Raw genomic sequence first — 19,961 nt, 5'->3', positions numbered from 1 at the left:
CCCATATATGAACCACAATTCAGGATAATTTCTGATTAAACTAGCATCACTTCTGCCAGGCACAGCACATGTAATGGTAATTTCGTAACCACAGTTTTATTGAATTTTCAAAAAGAATCTAAAACAAACATGTATATAAAACAAATGGGATGAGGGGTAAAATCTACAGTTTACTACATAGAATTGAAAACTGATGTATTGTATGAACACTAAACAAAAAGTAAAAAGGGTTAATTAAGCCAATTGGTCAAAACCTTCATATCCTTCCCACTTCCTCTTGGGAAATATCTACAGAGCCCACCCCTTTGCGGTCATCATTCTCAACCCTTCTTCCACCCTAACCTCACCCTTGCAGCAGCTCCCTGGTTCATTCCTCAAAACAAGGAGGGGTTCTGATTGCCTGGTCCCTGTGGTCAGGGTGCTGTTCCCCCAGCTAAGCGACTTAAACCAACAAAGCAGCTGATTCAAATCATGCCTCTCCTCCCTCCTAGACTAGTGTTGGGGCCGAACTGCTGAACACAATTTTAACATGGTTGTACATCTTGCCAGGAAAGAAACATGTACACTATATTAAATACTATAGCCAAATGTGACTGTAGAGTCCATGATATCTGAATCTGCCCAGTCTGGCAAAATAGATGATTTGTGTGCAGTATAGCTTGTCAACACATTGCACGTGGTAAGTGGCAGCAAAGTGAGAATCATCTTTGAGCAGGAGAACTCTGGGACTCACTGGCACAAACCAGGCCAATTTATAAGTACACCAGTAACATTCCCAAAAGCACCCTATTACATGGCATTCTCAAACCATGTTCTGGAAAGTCACTCATTCACTGAGTATGTTTAAGATATCGGCTACTAAGAAAATTGTTATTTTGAGACAGACACATTTACATGTAAAAGGAACAAGTAAAGGTTTATTCCATGCTGAAAAGAGAAGAAGGCTCCACAGCTGAAACGTTGTGTTTCCTTTCTTCTCTTTTCAGCATGGATAAAACCTTTTCTTTTTCCTTTGCAACCTATGCATGCTGACGCAGCTACCTACTTGAACTACATCGACATGTATGTACATTTTTCAATATTTGAGCTGCAGAAAGCAAGGTTTTTCAGCTTGAACAAAAAAGTTAACTGATTTTACATGTCCACACACACTACACTACAAACCCCGGCCTTGGTTTGTGCCCCACATCATCACAAAATTAGCAGTTCAGCCTCTATCCATTATGCAGCAGATAAATTCATAGACTATGACCAGCTTTCAACTCTTTCAGTGTAATGGGTCTCATAGTGTAAGGAGACCCTTGTGGTGATGTCATGGTGGTGGGAGTGGGAATTGTGGGGGCTGGCCTTTTGGCGTAGTGGGGTTGCCTGCTGATTTTGAGGGCACAGGACAATATGCCTGTGCTAGGAGGTGCCTGACAGACATGGATGAATTAATCTGAAGTCCAATTGCACATGCTAAATCAGCCATATTCTTGCAAAGCAGATCTGGGCAGTAACATCTGTCACTGTGCTGAGCTAAGATCTGCACTTTCAGTATCAGGCAGTAGTTTTACAAATAGCCTCTCATCACTGGAATTGAGTCAGCTGAGGAACAGCTCAGTCTGCCACCCAACAGTTTGAACTGCTTTCTCTCATGTCTCCTGTAGGAGAGGCACACCTTTTTAGAGCTTAGTTGAGGAGCAAGTTCTTTTTAACTGGGGATCCAAGGATCATTGAGGACGTTCAAAATGTGCTTTGCACACTGTATCTAGCTAAAAACTGACATTCTCCCTCAGGGGATCTGTTTTGATAATTCTTATGGTGGATCTACAATAATTTGATAACTAATCAGCATCATTTATAATAATATATACTGTATTCTGACCACAAATCAGGGGTCTTAATTAAGAGTAAATCCTTGAAAACAGGAACTCCGTTTGCCAGTAAAGTTGAAATCTTCCCGACTTATAAGAAGTGTGTGTCTAGTTCTCCTTGGTCTGTTTAGAGGTCAGTGAGGAACTGGGTTCAACAGCCATTGGAAATACCACAACAAGAGAAAGAACTGGCAATTCCCATTTTTTAAAACAGTCAATGTGGCTGATGATGCCAGTTACATTGTTTTCCAGGGTGATATTGTCACAGATACACATGTGTCAAAGGCTTAATGTGTTTTCAGTTATTACTGACTGTGCCAAGAACACCTCACCAGTGAAGGCTTCACTGGAGATGAATACCAGCTCACCAGATTGCAAGCTTGCCATGATGCATGGGGCTTTACAGTTGGAGAGTTTTATTATCTTGTTTGTTTTCCAAAATCAACAAAGCAGACACCTATCAATTATAAAAGAAATAGTGGGTGGTAAAACACAGACAGCAACAAAATGGCCTGAGGGCCAGGAATTTACTTAACAATGTCTGAAACAGAATGGGAAATATTACTGAATTGAGGTGGAGGTAGGAAAACATAATATTATTTTGGATTTTGGTCAGAAGGATACCAGCAGGTTTAAGATCAGTTTATTAGATCTGAAAGGACTTTTTAGGACTTTAACAGCACAGCAGTTAAAGACACTGACTCACCCAATCCAATCTATGAATTGGCTTCATTACTCTCTGCTCTCCTCCCCACTAATAGCTGATGTGTGGTGAGCGTTCTGGCGCACTATGGCTGCCGTCGCATCATCCAGGTGGATGCTGCACATTGGTGGTGGTGGAGGGGAGACCCCATTACCTGTAAAGCGCTTTGAGTGGAGTGTCCAGAAAAGCGCTATATAAGTGTAAGCAATTATTATTATTATTATTATTATTATTATTTTCTAAAGGCTTTATCCAATGCAGGGTTGAGGGGAAGCCAGAGCTTATCCTGGCAAACAATGGGCTCAAGGCAGGATACATCCTGGATGGGACACCAGTCCACCACAGGGCACACACAGACACAAACACTCTCAAACTCAAACCAGGGCCAATTTTCCCAGAAGCCAATTTTCTGGAGCACCCAGAGGAAACCCATGCAAACATGGAGAGAACACACAAACTCCATGCAGAGAGCACCCCAAGTCTAGTACAGATCCCAATGCTAAGCACTATGCCACCATGTTGCCCCTCACCCAATGTATTTCAGTCAAATTGTTGTCAGTATACCAAGACTAAGGAAAAAGCTTTACTTTCCAAAAATTACACATTGAAAGCAGTATGAATGAGTGGGAAAAAACAAATGTACACTTGTGTCTCAGAAGAAAAAGGGTCTATATCTAGGTCTAAATTCTCTTTTGGAGAAACCACATTGTGTGACCAAAAGAACCCTGCTATAAATTGAGTGAAAAACATTAAAAGCAATATTATTAATGCAAAAGGAACCATGTCTACTGTTTAATCAGTCTACATGAAAATGCTCTCCTCATGATGCCTGCCTTCCGGGCTTGCAATAAAATAAATTCAATATGCCACAAAATATTCAATTACGTTTCAGATGATTATAAACATGGTTATCAGATCACAGAGCTTTGCCTCTTGGGGCTATGAATGTAATTCAGTCCAGATATTTAAACAGCATCGTGGTATTTCGTTTCCATGCAGACTCTCTAGATGAACCTCTGAAAAAATGTAAGGACCTGATAAGGCTCACATGTGCTCTTGGAGGCACAGTGCAACATTGGTCCTGCATTTCAGGAACCTTCCATTAATCCATTAGGGTCTTTCTGATTAATTTCTGTGGTTTCTTAAGCATTGTTACAGCAAATGCCTTCTATGAGTGTCCTATGAACTTTAAGCTATTATCATATATCACAAAAATGCACCGTATTATTTTTTGCATACATTAAACAACCACTAATCTATAAGGGGGGTTTGGAAATCATATTTTATTTTCAATTGTCATTATGCATATCTGATGCATATTGAAAGCTTTAGGCCAGCTGCTTTATGTAATTTGTGCAGAATAACAGACTTATATGGCAAAACTATAGTGAGAAGGACAGTGGTTAGGTTGTTAAAAAGAATCAGTGCACTGTGAATTGGTTATGGGTGTGGGGATAACACATGTGTTTAGCCCAACATGACAAGATCTGAGCAATAGGTAGTAAGTCTGAACCTGGCCCAGGGAAGGGAGTAAGCGAGTCACATTCCAGAAGGGATAGGACTTTTTATGTGCCTAGATGGCCCGATGTCTAGATCCATTCTCAGCTCCGAGACAAGGACAGTGACAAATTTCAACCTGATCTCGGAATACAGGACTCACCCCTCCTCTCTGTAGACAAGGGCCATGGTTTGAAAACAGCTCCGGTATTTTATCTCGCCAGGGACAGGCTGGGGACCCTGGATGCGACTCTTGGCCACGTCGAAGGGAATGTTGACACACGAAGAGATGGTTCCAGAAGCCAGTCCAATTGCAAACTTCCGCAAAAATTCCCAGGTTGGATCCTGTAAGGTGGAGGAGAGGTTGGTGTGATGTGGTTGAATTGAGCTCATTTTCTTTAGTGATTGTCTTGGGCCGACAAGGGAAAACTGCTCAGCTGAAGCAATGAAATTTCAACTTTCAGTGGGTTTTTTGGGCACTTGAGAAAAAGAAAGGAGAATCACATATTGTCAGGAACTGGTTTCTACGAAGAAAAATCAGAGCCTTTTGAAACATTATACACTTTAGTTTCCTTAATCCAAAAGAGGGAAAATGTTTAAATGAATTAAATACCCTGGGTGACTTCTGAGTGCAAACTTTGCAAATTATCAGCAAAAGTAAACTAAAGGATTCTAACCTGTCTTCAACAAACAAAACTTAAGCCACAAAATTGATAAGGTGTGAGTACCACAGACAATGGGTTCTCTTCTCAGAAGAGCAGATTTCTGATTAGGAGAAGTAATTATACTGAAAGAACAGGAATCAATGCATACAGTTGTCGGGAGGTCAATAAATTAGAGGGTTAGTTTGCCCTTTTAGACTACACTCCTGGCTGCGAGTAATTAACTCAAAGCAGAAATTATTACAAAAGAAGTGGTGTAGCCGACTACTGCACACTGCAATTCTTCACCGTTGGAAAAACCCGGACAAGACGTGTGCAGCTGTGCAAGCTCTCTCCGATGGTGCAGTTTCAATGGAAATGGCCATTTCACTTCCACGCCACCCAGTGCCACGGTAAAAAGAGAGAGAATTAATGGAAAAGCCTGGATGAAAGCCCAGCCATTTTATGGTAGCGAAGCATATTAGTGTTTCCTTCTCTCTTTGACTATCTGATTGGCCTCCTTTTCACACATGGTCTAAATTGCTGAAGTTCACATTTCCTCATGGAGGATTTATAAACACAGTTCATACAGGCAGACTGGTGAGGCATATGGGGATAATTTGTATAATTGGGCTCCACATCGTATAGGGGTATTACTGTATCAAAACAGTTGAGATCCAAAGCACTCTATTAGCTAATTGGCCAGAATATTTTACAAATGACAGGAGCTTCCACCTTGCTGCCTTCCTGATATGCCTGTTTGTGTACAAGACCCCCAAATGGTAAAATAAATGGAAAGCTAATCCCAGACTGCTGTGTTTTTTGCAGTTCCCCAACACCCTGCCCCCAACCTCTCCCTCCCCCTTCTTTGTAAATTATAGGTCGCTTGCTGCTCTAGTTCAGATCTGCAAGAAATTCCTAGCTTTGCCTTCTTAATGACTGGAACACTGGAACGGCTACAAAACAGACCTTTTCATATCTGGAGATGGAGGTCAGCCAACCTTGAAATTGTCAGAAGATTTTATCAGCACTGTAGCTCCCGACCTCAGATACACTATGCTCCTGCCACCACTGTAATGTCAGTGACAACTTGAGTCACTGTTACGTGCCTCCACACGCAATTGAAGGATCTTGTCAGCTTTAGCTGCAGTACGGTCAAAAGGCAACTTAACATTTTAATGAAATCTGTATGGATTTATACAGAAGCATATGTATACGTTGTCTTTGGAACTTTATAGCCTCCCAAAAATAATTTTCACTCGGCTTTTGACAGGTCTTAACTATAGAGTGCATTATTCATACCTTTGTTATGGACACGATTGTATAAACACATCACTGAATGGTACATTCTTCTGTCAGAGGAGAGAGGCAGTGGTACTAAAATCAATCTGCCAGGTTGAGGGGTTACAGGCATGATTCTCTACTGGTTGATTATTTTGTTTCTTTCATTCTTTTCAATATGCTCTTTAAGCATTCCTTCATATTGAATATAATTCATTATTTCAGTAGAGACAGAAGCTGCTTTTTGATCCAAATTTCTAAACTAATATACTCTAAACTATTGTTTCCTCTGTCAAGATTTTTTCAGTCGCATTAGTGGCAATTAGTTTAGAATAGTATTGCTTGTAGTATTAGTGAAATGTTTGCTTGAGCACTTAATTTTACCAAGTTTTTCAAGAAAGCTAGCTTGAGGGGACATGAGGTTTTGGGTCTGCTTAGTAGATGACAAGTTTGTTAAAGAAAGGAAAAAAAGCAACAGTCTTAGCCATGCCTAAACTGTAATCCCCCTTAACAAAATCGAAGTCTGTTTCCAATTAGTTAATTTAAGTCAATTTAATGCTCTGGTTTATACATATAGAAAAGCGGATGGTAACTTTTCCATTAAACAAAATTAACGTCTGTTTAGAAGTCAGGCTCCTTCAAATCTGTAATGTGAGCCTTTGGTGATATATATAAAGAGCACACAGGAAGGTATTACTGAGCCTTGTGCTTTTATACACTTACGTTGGTTATTTTTCTATAGGAATGTACTATTTATATTGTCTCCATGATCTGACAACTTACTTCAATAAAGGAGCTTTGTTTGAAGCCAATGTATATATATATTCATATTTGCACAAACATACTAATAATAAATATTGACATAATTAATAAAGCTTTTTACAACACTCAGAAATGTGTTCTTTAAAACTTGAATATGCACTTGAAACACTTGAAAATTCATGTATGCACATTTATTGTTGCGTATGTCCTTATTTTCATAGTGAAAAGTCACTTTGTGGTGTTTTTTTTAAACAATCACCTAATTTCTACACGGAACCTGCTGTATCTCCACTCAACCCTTCTATATTACAGAGCATGCCCATCAGAACAAAATGAACAGCTCACATTAGACATTGACATTGGAAATACAAGCCATTAACACAAGAAATATTACATATGAAGCCTGTGATACTTGACTGATCTGTACTTCTTTAGCAACACATAATCTCTCAACTGATCAGGTAACGCATCAAGGCTTTCAGACTACAGCCTGTTCTGTACTGTGGCTCAGCTCTCTCTCTCTCTCTTGCAGAATGGACACTCTTCCTGGGTTATTAATAGGCTATCCGTGAAGGTGTTCCCATTTGTGTTCAATAGGAGCTATTCTGATGATTTTCAGGAGGGTAATTCCTTCAAGGATAAAAGCTGGATCCTTTTTACTGGTTCCAGGAAATTGTTCACATGTTCTAGCAGAGTACAAATTAATATATGTAAACACAGTGTCCCTGCAACTATAATTCTCCTGCTTCAGCACCGCAGCACAGACCCAGAAATGGGGAACAACAGGACACCTAAAGGGGAAAAAAAAGGAAGTCTGGGTTTATGTTACCTGGCTGGCAGGGATCATATCCTTGACGTTGAAGTAGAACCCAAAGTAGATCATGTTAAAGACCCCGTGGCGGCCCAGAGTAGATGTCAGCCCCTTGTTGAGGCCTTTCAACCCAAACCCATTAGCGCTGATGATGTACCGAGCCTGAGCAAAGGTGGATGGTTGCTGCAAAGAGAATGCCGAATTAAATGGACGGCACCGTCGCTGGCTCCCAGGACAGCGAGTACTGCCACAGGGCAGTATTCAACAGATAAAGGTTCAGTTTCACAGCAACCGACATTCAGATTATCTGACAATTGGCCAGAGATCTTAAATGAACTACTACATTATAATAATTTAATGATATTAGGTCCACCATCTTCAATTATATCGGCATTACAGTTTGCAGGGACAAAGTAATAATTGCCTTTAAATGAAAAGTAAAATGTTTTTTTAAGCATATACATTTTATATACTTATACTTTAGCATAAAAACCACAAACACAAGTAGAAGAAAGCAGTGAAGGTTATGATATTACTACTACTAATAATAATAATAAGTCAAACTACAGTCACTGATGCAGTTTAGTGTTTTAAGTTTTAGTCCTGTTATTTATAGATATATAAAGTAATTTACTCATTTCATTTAATGTAATAGTAAAGTATAACAGCATTAAACATAAAATGTAATCATCTTTGCTGAATAACGTGTGTTACAGTATTTGCAGAATGATTATTATAAATCTTACTAATTTATTATTATAATCTTACTAGTACAAATAACCACTGCTTAAGGGTTCTAGAATGAAAGCATTCTCAATGTTAAAAACACAGGATTGTATTTGCAGAATGATTATTATAAATCTTACTAATTTATTATTATAATCTTACTAGTACTAATAACCACTGCTTAGGGGTTCTAGAATGAAAGCATTCTCAATGTTAAAAACACAGGATTTTGGAATAGTCTAAACATGTTACAGAAATCCAATTGAAGCCTGATGTGTTACAATTCACAGGAACCCGTGTTGCCAGACACTATAAGAGCCCTGTACAGGGGTAAAACCGTACGCTCACACAACAGATCTGGATAATTACCACTGTAAATGCATCCCGGTTGGCCTGCAGGCTCACTTTGACCACCTCAAAGGGATTGACCACTATAGCCTCAGTCAGGCCCGATCCCAGTCCGGCCACTGACAGGGCCTGAAACAGAACACAGAGCACAGACGTCTTTCACACAGTGCGGACAGTGGAGTGAGTACACTGAGAAAAACTGGAGCTGTATGGAAAGAGACATCTTGCCCGATATTTCTCCTCTCTGCAAGAGCTAATGCTGAATGAGTAAGCAACTGTGGGCTTGAATTCTGACAGTATCAGGTCAGGGTTTTCCACCTGCCACCTCATCCAGCTAAGCTATCAATGTCGTAATTGAACCATTAATTCAAATAATGGAAGCGTGAGCATATGTGAAGCAGGCGCTGTTGTTCAGAAGATAATTCTGGCACTGCTGTTAGTAATAAACAGCAACCGATTCTCCCGGAAAACAGTTTGTTTTTCTTTACAATGAGGATTTGTATGTTTACTGAACTGAGACCAGGAAAAACCTCACAGGGAACAATATCACAGTTTAATCAAGTTCCCAAGAAACTGTGTTTTAACAGTCATCCTCATTTACAAACAGAAGGCTATTCTGCTTTGTGATCTTTGATAAAGAACAGGGATTATTCTTGTTCTCATCAGGAAGAAGACGAAAAAGGGAAGCAAGGCTAAAAGAAGAAGTAAGAGAAGAAGAAGCAGGAACAACTGGATTGAAGAAGTTGGAACATGAAAGCCAGTTTCCTTAGAAACCATTAATAAAAGTAAATGCTGCTGGCATTTGGCAAGGAAGAGAATACTTTTTCCAAGCAGGAGTGAATTTGTTTAAATCAACTAGATAGGCCTTAAATCAACAAGACAGAGCAGGTTACACTGGAAACTTAAAACAGGCCATCTCACCAGATCTGCTTGGCAAATATTTGCAATGCACCATATTTGTCATTGTTTTATTTGTAACATTCAGAATACTCTTAATAAACCAGTACCATCCCAAACACGAGCTGTGAAAGCCCGCATCACACTATATGGGTGGTGAGCCCTTTGGGAAATGAAAAAATTACACTTTTGGGCAGCATGTTGAGTATCAAACTGAAGAGATGACAGATTGCAGACCAATTGAAAATTAATAATATATATATAGTTAAATCTATAATTAATAATGTCACAGGTAATGTCACAGTCAGCTGAAGATTCATCGTAATTGAACAATGTTTCAGAACACCACATGGCTGTGCCACACACAGAGCAAACCTGGAAATTATTATCTCTATTTTGTTTTCGCACATAATTTGCTTTGGGAATGGGATGTTAGGAAGCTTTTTTCAGGTCTTTTTCAAGTGCATCGAATGGGCTATATCAGAGTCAGAACAGAAAAGGTATTGAGTAGAATGAGAGAAGACATGATAATGTAAGAGGTTGAGTTAAAGTGGATCTGTTGAATGTCCTACAAAGCAGGATACAGCTGAAAAGCATATACGTAGTTCTCCTATGGTAATTATTTCTAATCCATTTTCTCTGTGCCTTTGTTTTTTTGGAGCACTGTAACTTAAGAGCACACTGTGGGGACACAGGTGGAAGGGATCTCTGAGAGGTTGGGCTGGGCCTGTCATTACTAACTTGTGGAAAACTGAGAACTTATAGTTCTCACTAGATCTTTAGTCAATATTTGAAGGCACTTACCATCTCACTGATCCTCTCTTATCTGTTATATTTAAAATATCAACAGCAGATTTAAGCTTCTCTCTAGTTTTTTGTGGTTTAAAACGTACCATACCCTCTTAGTTCGGAGGTGGCTGTAAAACTAGGGGCATTTAAAAAAATTTCAGGGAGGTTGTGTCAAATGCAAACTATTTAGATCTTTTTCCTCATCCACATAACAAAGGGGAGACTGTCCTGGACTGCGGTGCACTATGGAAGGATGCTGAATCGTCTTGGGGAAAAAAAAACATGTATCAAATGGGACTGTTTAAAAAGGAGAGAAAATGCTTATAATCAGGACTTGATCTCAAATGTACACCTGTCTTTGATAAGAGACCTTCTCTTAGTATGTTTCATAGAAGATGAATACTTTCTGTACTGATGAGGGCAGTTAATATAATGAGATTGTGGTAGGTCAGTCATACTCATTCAGAGCACACTGTTATACTAAATGGCAAACTTTATTATGAGGCACATAACTGTTTACATTGCTTTGTTCTTAATGTCATACCTACTGAGTTCCCTCTGAAATATGCGGCACAGTATTTATAGAGCGATTATTAACTTCTTGTGTTGTTATAAATCATCCTTGCTCTGCCAGTCTACAAACATTGCACACAATACAAACATGTCAGGTTATGTGCTAATTAAACATTTTTTCTACTGAACATTAATAATGTTGCATAAGAGTAGTATTTCATGCTGAATACTCCACAGGGGGTACAAACATGAATCTCCATGAATCTTTTATGGAGAAGAAGATGGATATGAAAGGAAAGCATTGCAGCTGGAACGGCATTTCTTACTTGGGAGTATCAACATACTGTAAATATTTGGGAGATCCATAGTTACGTTAAATTATTGTGTCATGTAAACTGAAGTAATACAGTTCATCTTTTATTGGAAATTAAGACACGTCCCCAGTTGCCTTTGCTTCCCGAGTCATATGGTGCAACTTTTGCCTTCGAGTTTTAGAAACTGAAATCATACTGTGGCATGCAAAATCTAAACAAATATTTTCTTTTATGTGGTAAATTAAATAAACATCAAGGTCGAAATGCCAATCCAACAATGGTTCTTTGGAGAAAAGAGAAATTAAAGCCTCAGTGTTTCATTATATATGGAGCTTGATTTGTTATTATGAGAAAATGAGAAAACTGCAATTTTTAGAATGCGAAAAAATAAGTTTTAAGCTCTTAGTTTTAAATCCCAGCAGCTGTACAATTGTTTTTTTTGTACAAGATAGCATAGTGTTTAGTGCCCGTGTGTCCATTCTTTTAAAAAGTAAAAAAAACAACAACCAAATCTGGGTCAAGACCTTAGCAGTTAAATACATTCTACTTTGTGCCTCCTGAAGCCCCCAGTTGCTGCATTTGAAACTACTGAACACACACACACAAAATGTCTTGTTTGTCAAGTAAAGAAAAGACAGGGCACCAAGAGTATTTATTACTTACCAATCCAGAGGACAATGGGGTGAAACTCAATAACTTCTTATACTGTTCAAAGGTGAAGAACTGGAAAAGGAAACCAGAATGTGTGATCTGCCAGTTACAGGAAGTGTACTCAGTATCCTATTCTTGCCAACTCCTTCTGCAAACAGGCTTCTCTTAGCCCTGCCGGGTGAGTCCCCAGGATAAAAGTGGCCATCATCTATCAAGAGTGGGGTTTGCCAAATCCTGACCTGGGAGAAATGGGAATCTGGACAAATTCTTGGAAACCTGCTTCTTGAAGAAACATAATACGCCCTGACAAAAAAAAAATCACTCCTAGGGAGGCAAATGATATTTGTATTTAGAATCCAACTGTGGTGAATAGTGTATGTTCAGCAGTTGTTGAAACTATAGGGGTTCTGTTCACTCCGCGCATATATAACAAGTATATAATGAAAAATGAAAAGTATATATAAAGGTCTAATCTTATTACACTACTTTTTTTACACCCAATGTAATATAAAGGAGCAATTCAAGTCTCTTCTTTTTATAAGAATATTTGAATAGCTCTTTTAAAAGTAACCACTGCAAAGTGTTTTGTAAGAAAAAGCATTTCACAATAAATATAAATGCACAGCAAAGTATAACAGGTTGGTTCTATAGTGTTGGGCTCTAAATATTACTTCTAAAATGCCTGAACAAGAAATTAACACCAGGAAATGTATTTAGATTAATGAGCTCCTTTTTTATGTAGAGCAGTAGCACATTTGATATTTATTTATTAAAGTTATTTTCATGTTTTAAATTCAAACACAGATTAAATATAGCAGACATATCAGGCCTGGAAATCTACACTGTCCCTTTCCTCACTCAAAGAGAATATTCAACAATGTTTCAAGCTCTCAGTGAAATACTGTACATCTTTCAATCATACTATATGGGAAAATGCATGTGCTCCATGCTCTCAGAACTTAAAAAAAAAAAAACTTGAATACAAAAAAACTTTAACCAGGCCTGAGAGAAATTCTTAGCCACTTCTACTCTCTTCGATTTCTCAAAAAGCACTAAACCTCAAGAAACTGTTATGTCTTTTGATGAGAATTTAGCACTAGCCCGACCAGATAGACCAGTCAGAAGTCACTCAGAGTGGGTGCTAAAAAGTTACAGAATTGTTTTAAAATAATTGGCACTCAACTTGCCAAAACTGCAAATTACTCAATTTTCTCCTCATATTAAAGATAATGCCCAGAAGTAATGGTGTAATTTTTTGGGTATTGTTATCCATTATTTCAAGTGTTTGGTTTTAATAAGGTAGGTAGAAAATAGTCATTTTGTTTGTGAAAAGGATGTTAGCAAAATGAACTCTGGGACAGAATGATCTAGAGGCCTAGATTTATACCAGCAGTCAGCTGGGATTGCTAGTGGTCCAAGGAACACCTTTACTTTAAACGTTTTCTTGTTGGTTTGAAATTATACATGCAATGTAAATTGAACAACTCGCTTTGAAATACATCACTGAAGAATAGTGTGCTCATCTGTGACGTCATTCTCAAACTATGTAAAAAAAGCAGGTTTTACCTTTACAGCTCTTTTCGGAGTCTCTGCTAGGATCGGAGGCAATATCCCCTTGTAAAATCCCAACATCCTGTAGAAATAAAGGAAAAAAAAAACTTTTGTAACTATCTAACACTTTTAGCTCAGGCTAGTTTGTTAAGGACCATCTTCCTCATTCTTTCTTTAACTCCAACATGTTACAATACTAAATTACATATTACAATAGCTATTACAAAGGCCTGCAATCAATCCACAATCCTTGATGATTATGACAGTTCACAGTCAGTTTATGTTTCTGTGAAAACCCTTGTGTGAACTTAATAACCTCAAAATTAGAACTAATATTGATCCCTAAAGAAATGGTAGATTAATCAACTTTTTCTTTATTACCCAAATATGTGAAAAGGGCAATAAATAGCAACTGAAGTACAACTGTACGATGCTCAAGGAAACAGAGTTTAATTTGAAGGACTGTTGGATATTTTATAAGAAATGCATGTAAAAGACTAGACGACTTTTCATATTTAGAGGAGGTTTCAGGGGTTTTGGGGTATGAATGATTATAACACACATCTCTTTAGTCCAGTCAAACTCTACAGCAGAGAATAAGTATTATTTCTACAGAGAGCTTTATTTATAACACACCTGGGTAAGGAGAATGACAACCCATTCATAAAGACAGGACTGTCAGACCCCCCTCCTCCCCTCTAATGAAGAATGAGCCAGGGAGCTGCAGCGAAGGTGAAGATGAGGGGGAGGAAGGGATATGAAAACATAATAATAATAATTAATAATTAATAATTGCTTACACTTATATAGCGCTTTTCTGGACACTCCACTCAAAGCGCTTTACAGGTAATGGGGACTCCCCTCCACCACCACCAATGTGCAGCATCCACCTGGATGATGCGACGGCAGCCATAGTGCGCCAGAACGCTCACCACACATCAGCTATCAGTGGGGAGGAGAGCAGAGTAATGTAGCCAATTCATAGAAGGGGATTATTAGGAGGCCATGATTGGTAAGGGCCAATTGGAAATTTGGCCAGGACACCGGGGTTACACCCCTACTCTTTTCGAGAAGCGCCCTGGGATTTTTAATGACCACAGAGAGTCAGGACCTCGGTTTTACGTCTCATCCGAAGGACGGCGCCTGTTTACAGTATAGTGTCCCCATCACTATACTGGGGCATTAGGACCCACATGGACCACAGGGTGAGCACCCCCTGCTGGCCCCACTAACACCTCTTCCAGCAGCAACCTTAGTTTTTCCCAGGAGGTCTCCCATCCAGGTACTGACCAGGCTCACACCTGCTTAGCTTCAGTGGGTTAATGCGTGTGTGAGTCAACAAGAAGCATGAGTGGGTGAGATTAGAGGCTGATCTCTTCCTATTTTTTTTTAACTCCATATAGGGTATGTATTATTTATCACTATCAATGAGTAATATTTACCAGGCTTCAGATGGAGGCTTCCAATCATTTGCAACATGTTAGTCTGTCATTTGTGAAGCACAAAAATGTAGCTTAGAGGTGATTCCTGAAATAAACTGTTACTGAAGGATCAGGTTGGTGAAAATGTACAAGAAGATGCTATCAATGAAAGCTGGCTATGTGTCTAGCATGAAACCCGAAAAATGCTGCTGCTCAGTTCACTTTCTTCCATTATTTGTAAATAATAAATACATTTATTATAGCAACAGAAACCAACTTTTTTACACCATTTTTTACAGTTGTCAAAACATGACAAAGAGTTATTTTTCTACCATGTAACAGGCATTATTTCTGAATGTTAATGGTAATTTGCTCACAAAACACAGTAAGAGACATGCACTTTGTTCTGAAATTACAAAGAAACAATCTATTCACAGTGAAAACTAAGCATTCACATTGTCATACCTAATTAATTTGTGTATTAGGTGTACTAGGCTGGTACTAATAAAAATATTTGAAAACAAAAAATACATAAAACAAAATCTATTGTATCATTCTTAAGACCACCCACAGATTTAAAAAATGCTAAAGATTATATTTTGGTGAGTCAAGAAATTCTTTAGAGTAGGACAGAAAACAGTAAACATACAGTATTTATTTCCCTTCTTTAACAAATCTTGCAACTAACAGAACAGGAATAACAGGTAGCTTAGTTTAAACAAACACTACACCCACCTTCTGCAGATAAAACAAACAAAAAAAAAAGAAAGCTACTCTATCTTTTTTTTTCCTAGGGAACAAGCTCAAAGATACCAGGTCTTCACAAAGAAGAAAAGGAATTTATTTAGGCTTAAGGTACTCTTTTCTTTCTCGTTTTCTCACGCCTTTCTCCCAGTCCCTGCATTTTTTGTTTCGTATCATTTTTTATCACCACTATCATTCACTACACAATTTATCATACCTTTTCAGTAATTTTTTTTTTTTGAACTTCCATTTCATCTATTAAATGTAACAATGTCTGCACTTCGGTGAAGCACCAACCTGGGTGACTTGTGGCTAGATATTTAAGCAAGTGTAGAAACCTTGGATTTCTGTTCAAACCCAATGTACAGAGCCAGGGTTGAGCACAGGGAAATTGTGTTTGCCTTTTGTTGGCAGCAGTTCATATACGACTATTTTAGTGTCAATAGCTTGAATTCCGTGTCTATTCTGTGTGATTATGCGCCTCTTACAGACCTCAAGCTGTTCCCTCAACTAAATAATAAGATTTTGCCCAGCCCCGTTCTGCAGAATATCTAGGTGAAAGCAAATACCATTCTGACCCAAATATGTGTCAGCCAGAATCTCTTCTAGCTCCTTCTCAACTTCTTCAATGAGCACATATCACTAGGACTTGGCTTTTTAAATTTGCTTCTCAAGAGCTTTGAGGAGATATCCTTCATATACATGCTTGCACTTTATCCCACACTGTTCTTAAGTAATGGGCATCATGGGACCGCAGTGGCAGCACTTGGGCCCTGAGTTCAGTTCCTGGGGTGCTATCTGAATGGAGTTTGCATGTTCTCCCCAGGTTCATATGGGTGCTCCGGTTTCCTCCCATAGTCCAAACACATACTGGTAGGTTAACTGGCTTCTTTAAAAGTCTGTGTGTGCGCACCTCTATCTGTGTGTGCCTTGCAATGGGCAATGCAATGGAGTGGCATCCCATCTAGGAAGTTTCCTGCCTTGGACCTGTTGCTTGCAGGGTTGGGCTCCAGATCCCCCATGACCCAGTTTAGAAAATGGAATGAAAGACATTCTCACACAAATTTAAGCTGCATTACCAGTTTTCATTCACCTGCTTTAAAATGAAGACTTTACTGTACTGTCCATGTTTCTAGGTACTGTAGGTAACTTCCCTTTTCTTTTTATTACTATGCAAACTCTTATTTTGTTAAAACAGAAGCCATTCATGAGTAATGGTGGTACACTAGTAAAAGAAACACATTGAATATTATTCAGAAGCAATTTTCTGTAACATTAAATTTCTTTAAATCTTGCAGCATCCCTTTTTTTTTTACCAGTTTACAGAACTCAATTCGATTAGAAAAGCGAACAAAACTTGGGCACAGCAGCACAGACAGGACTGATATGCATGGTTTGCATACTGCATGGATGGAGGTAGTAAATGAGGCATGTCAAAATGCAAACACACCTGAAGGGGCATCATGTCAGCCGGCATACCAAATCACGGTGCAGGCCATGAGGCCTATGAGACCGGCCTGCTGCCAGGAAACCAAGCTCATAACCACTGGGTGGAAAAAACGTGATGGTAGCGTGATGAAGGTGGCAGCGCAGGGTACTGGCCACTAACAGCTACACAATAGACAACTACACATACACAGCTTTAATGTACTGTTTCCAAGTATGTGTGTGCCATTGTTTTGTGTCTGTGCCTGTCAGTCAATGAAATGCATGGTGACTGCTTTCCTTCCTCCACGCATCCACTTAGCAGGCGATGCTCTTCACAACCCCAGAGCATGGTTCATGCCATTAGGAAGGCAGAGTTTTGTTTCCGCAGGTGCATATGTAGTATGTGTTGTGGAAATCCATTTAACATCATTGCAAGCACTAGTTAGTTCAGTAGTTCAGCTAGACACTAATTAGAAAAGAGACGTGGTTCAAACAGGGAGTTTTACTGGGGTAACTCGCTTGGCTGAGGTGGTCCACAAAAAGGAGCCAGTCAAGTGTGATATTTAAACGTACTGTAGGTGGTTGGAAGTGGGCGAGATTTGGGTATTGAACTTTTGTTTAAAACTCCATATCATATGTCTGACATGCTGGAACGAAGTGATTTATACAATTAGTAACCGATACTTAATTTTACAAGGTTTTCAATGTGTTGTGCATGCTTTTATATTGCTTACATTCACATACACAGTTACTATCATTTCACGTACTGCCAGTAGGAGTAAACATGAAGCTAAGTAAGAGTGTACCTTTCTTTTTCTTCATTAGTAAATAAGGCTATCCTTAAGTCAGTTCTTCCCAAAGACAGACACTGAAAATTAGCAGCTTGCTGACATCATTAAAAAGCTAGTAAATGACTCATTTTCTAAGCTAATAAATCCAAAAATCACAGACTCAAGACTACAGACTTCTGCACAGCAATGGAGAAATACAGCACCTTGCAAAAATATTCCAATATTCCAGCCCTCCTCCAATAATGTCCTGTTTTGTTGTCCCAAATAATGAATATACATATATTTAAAGAAAAAAAACTAATTAAACCATGAATGCACAAACTGAACTGGCAGGCAAAAGGCACAAGGGGGGAACACCAGTCCGATGCAGGGCAGGCACGCCAACCTGGCACTCACACCTGGGGCCAGTTTACCCAGAAGCCATTTAACCTATAGATAGCACATATAGCACTCCAGGTCCAGAATTGAACCCAGGGCCCCAGAGCTACAAGGCAGCAATACTAACTACTGGGACATCATGCAGCTCGAATGGCTCATTTCATCCCAGTTAATACTTGGACAAGATGCTGAAAGGAGGCCAAGTTGCCGACCAGTCAGGATTATACTGGAAACCATTTGGCTGGAGTGTAAGCTCTTTGAGCAGACAGAGCTCAGAGTGAAGCATAAAAGGTCAATACAGGCAAGCAAACAACGAGCTGGTTACTAAAATTTGTTTTTTGTGGGCAGAAGAAAGGAAAACAATAAAAAGTTGGCAATGAATCTTGTCCAAAAAACTGAATCACATGCAAGTTTTATATCCATAAAGCTTAAATTTAATGTTTGGCATAAATTCACTATCAGAGGATACTAGTTTAACACAAAAATATCACCAGCACTAAGTGCCCAGTTGCAACATTGTGGTAAAGCATGAGTATAAGTGGCTTTTTGAATTGCAGTTTGCTTGCTGATGAATAAGCATATGTTTTCTTCTTTATTTCTCTTTTCTAAAACAAGCAAAAATAAGTAGTTCTCCATGGATATCCATTTTTCTGCAAAATTCACTATTGCTTGAGATTGTTCAACAGACAATAATTAAATACAACATTTTGAAAGAAAAATCATTGGTCACTGGCTTTGTATTCTAATTTCAAAGTACTGTGTAAGTCACATAAATACAGTATATTCATTTTGTTAGTATAAGAAGTATTGTCATACCCATTATTGGCAATTACAATATTAATAGTTGTCACTTATACTGTACGACCCAACATGTTAATTTCTTTTAGCTCATTCAACATTGTATGGAATGTGTAATTGACATCAACCCTGTTCCAGTTTCTAAATTTCCCTCATTCAGATGTACAATGTGAGCCGAAATGTAGCCAACTGGACCTCAAGGAGAAAGAAAAAAAAGAAAACACTCATTGTGTAAGTATTTGATACATTATCATTCCCACCTATGTTTGTTCATCATCTGTTGGTTATCTATGGAAAGCTTTTCAATCAGAAATAAGGGGACAATTTCTTAGTTAAGACGCTGAGGAGAGACTGCTTAGAGGTCTGTGTGCTGAAGGTGTTGGAAATAATATAGCTTAACTTGGACTTTCATAGGACTATGAAACTAAGGACTAAGTGCAGAAAAAGTCTCAGCCAGCAGGGAGATCAATTACATGCATGAATTGCACTGGCGATTGAGAACAAGCAACTAGAAAACACAGGCTTCTTCTGGACTGAGAAACAGTGTCTTATGTTCTTGTTATAGTTGAGCTTTGAAATGGAAAGTAAAATAGTAAGATGGGATAAATATCTTCAAATGTGTAGCTGTGCCTGAGGCTAAACAGGGATATTTGTAACACCTTGACCTACACAGCTAACAGGTGTCTTTCAGATGAGTTTATTCAAATGCACCTGTAAATATTCACACAACAGCTGTCTGACTGGAACGAACAGGAACATGTTTTTCATAGCAAAGCAGAAGAAAAAAGTGATTCAGTGTTTGGTCTTATTTTTTTCAGTTTAAAGTCCCTATTTAGATTGATGCATTTCACGTTTACCTGTATAATCATACTCCCTGTTTCTACTCTTTAAAATCTGCAACAGAATAAATTTGCAATCACAATACAACCAACTGGATAAAGCATTCCAAGAATTATTCTAGAAATACCTCCTCTTTCCATTCTGTAGAACACAAAGCTGAGTGCATTTAAGAGCTCTGATAAGCAGACCCTTTTCAAAACAGCTGTACAGAGTTGAAAATG

At 38.7% G+C, this 19,961-nt stretch overlaps 1 protein-coding gene across 2 annotated transcripts in view; it reads right to left on the bottom strand.

Moving 5' to 3' along the window:
* slc25a21 (solute carrier family 25 member 21) overlaps nt 1-19,961 on the bottom strand; it is a 200,066-nt gene that overhangs the window by 5,392 nt on the left and 174,713 nt on the right. The window contains exons 1-6 of one of the 2 annotated variants that reach the window (XM_088648790.1): nt 13,977-14,020; nt 13,356-13,422; nt 11,802-11,861; nt 8,647-8,754; nt 7,570-7,734; nt 4,220-4,401 (exon numbers count right to left, since the gene is read on the bottom strand). In XM_088648790.1, the coding sequence (XP_088504916.1) occupies nt 4,220-4,401; nt 7,570-7,734; nt 8,647-8,754; nt 11,802-11,861; nt 13,356-13,422; nt 13,977-14,005 (611 nt within the window). In that variant the 5' untranslated portion in view covers nt 14,006-14,020. Of the gene's footprint in view, nt 1-4,219; nt 4,402-7,569; nt 7,735-8,646; nt 8,755-11,801; nt 11,862-13,355; nt 13,423-13,976; nt 14,021-19,961 lie in introns of those variants that run through there. The other variant, XM_088648789.1, reaches the window with a different exon arrangement.

This window comes from Lepisosteus platostomus, chromosome 10 (assembly GCF_059453375.1).
Source record: "Lepisosteus platostomus isolate fLepPlt1 chromosome 10, fLepPlt1.hap1, whole genome shotgun sequence".
Classification (NCBI taxonomy): domain Eukaryota; kingdom Metazoa; phylum Chordata; class Actinopteri; order Semionotiformes; family Lepisosteidae; genus Lepisosteus; species Lepisosteus platostomus.
Note: the sequence above shows the minus strand (reverse complement) of the source record. Positions and strands in the feature narration are given on the sequence as shown.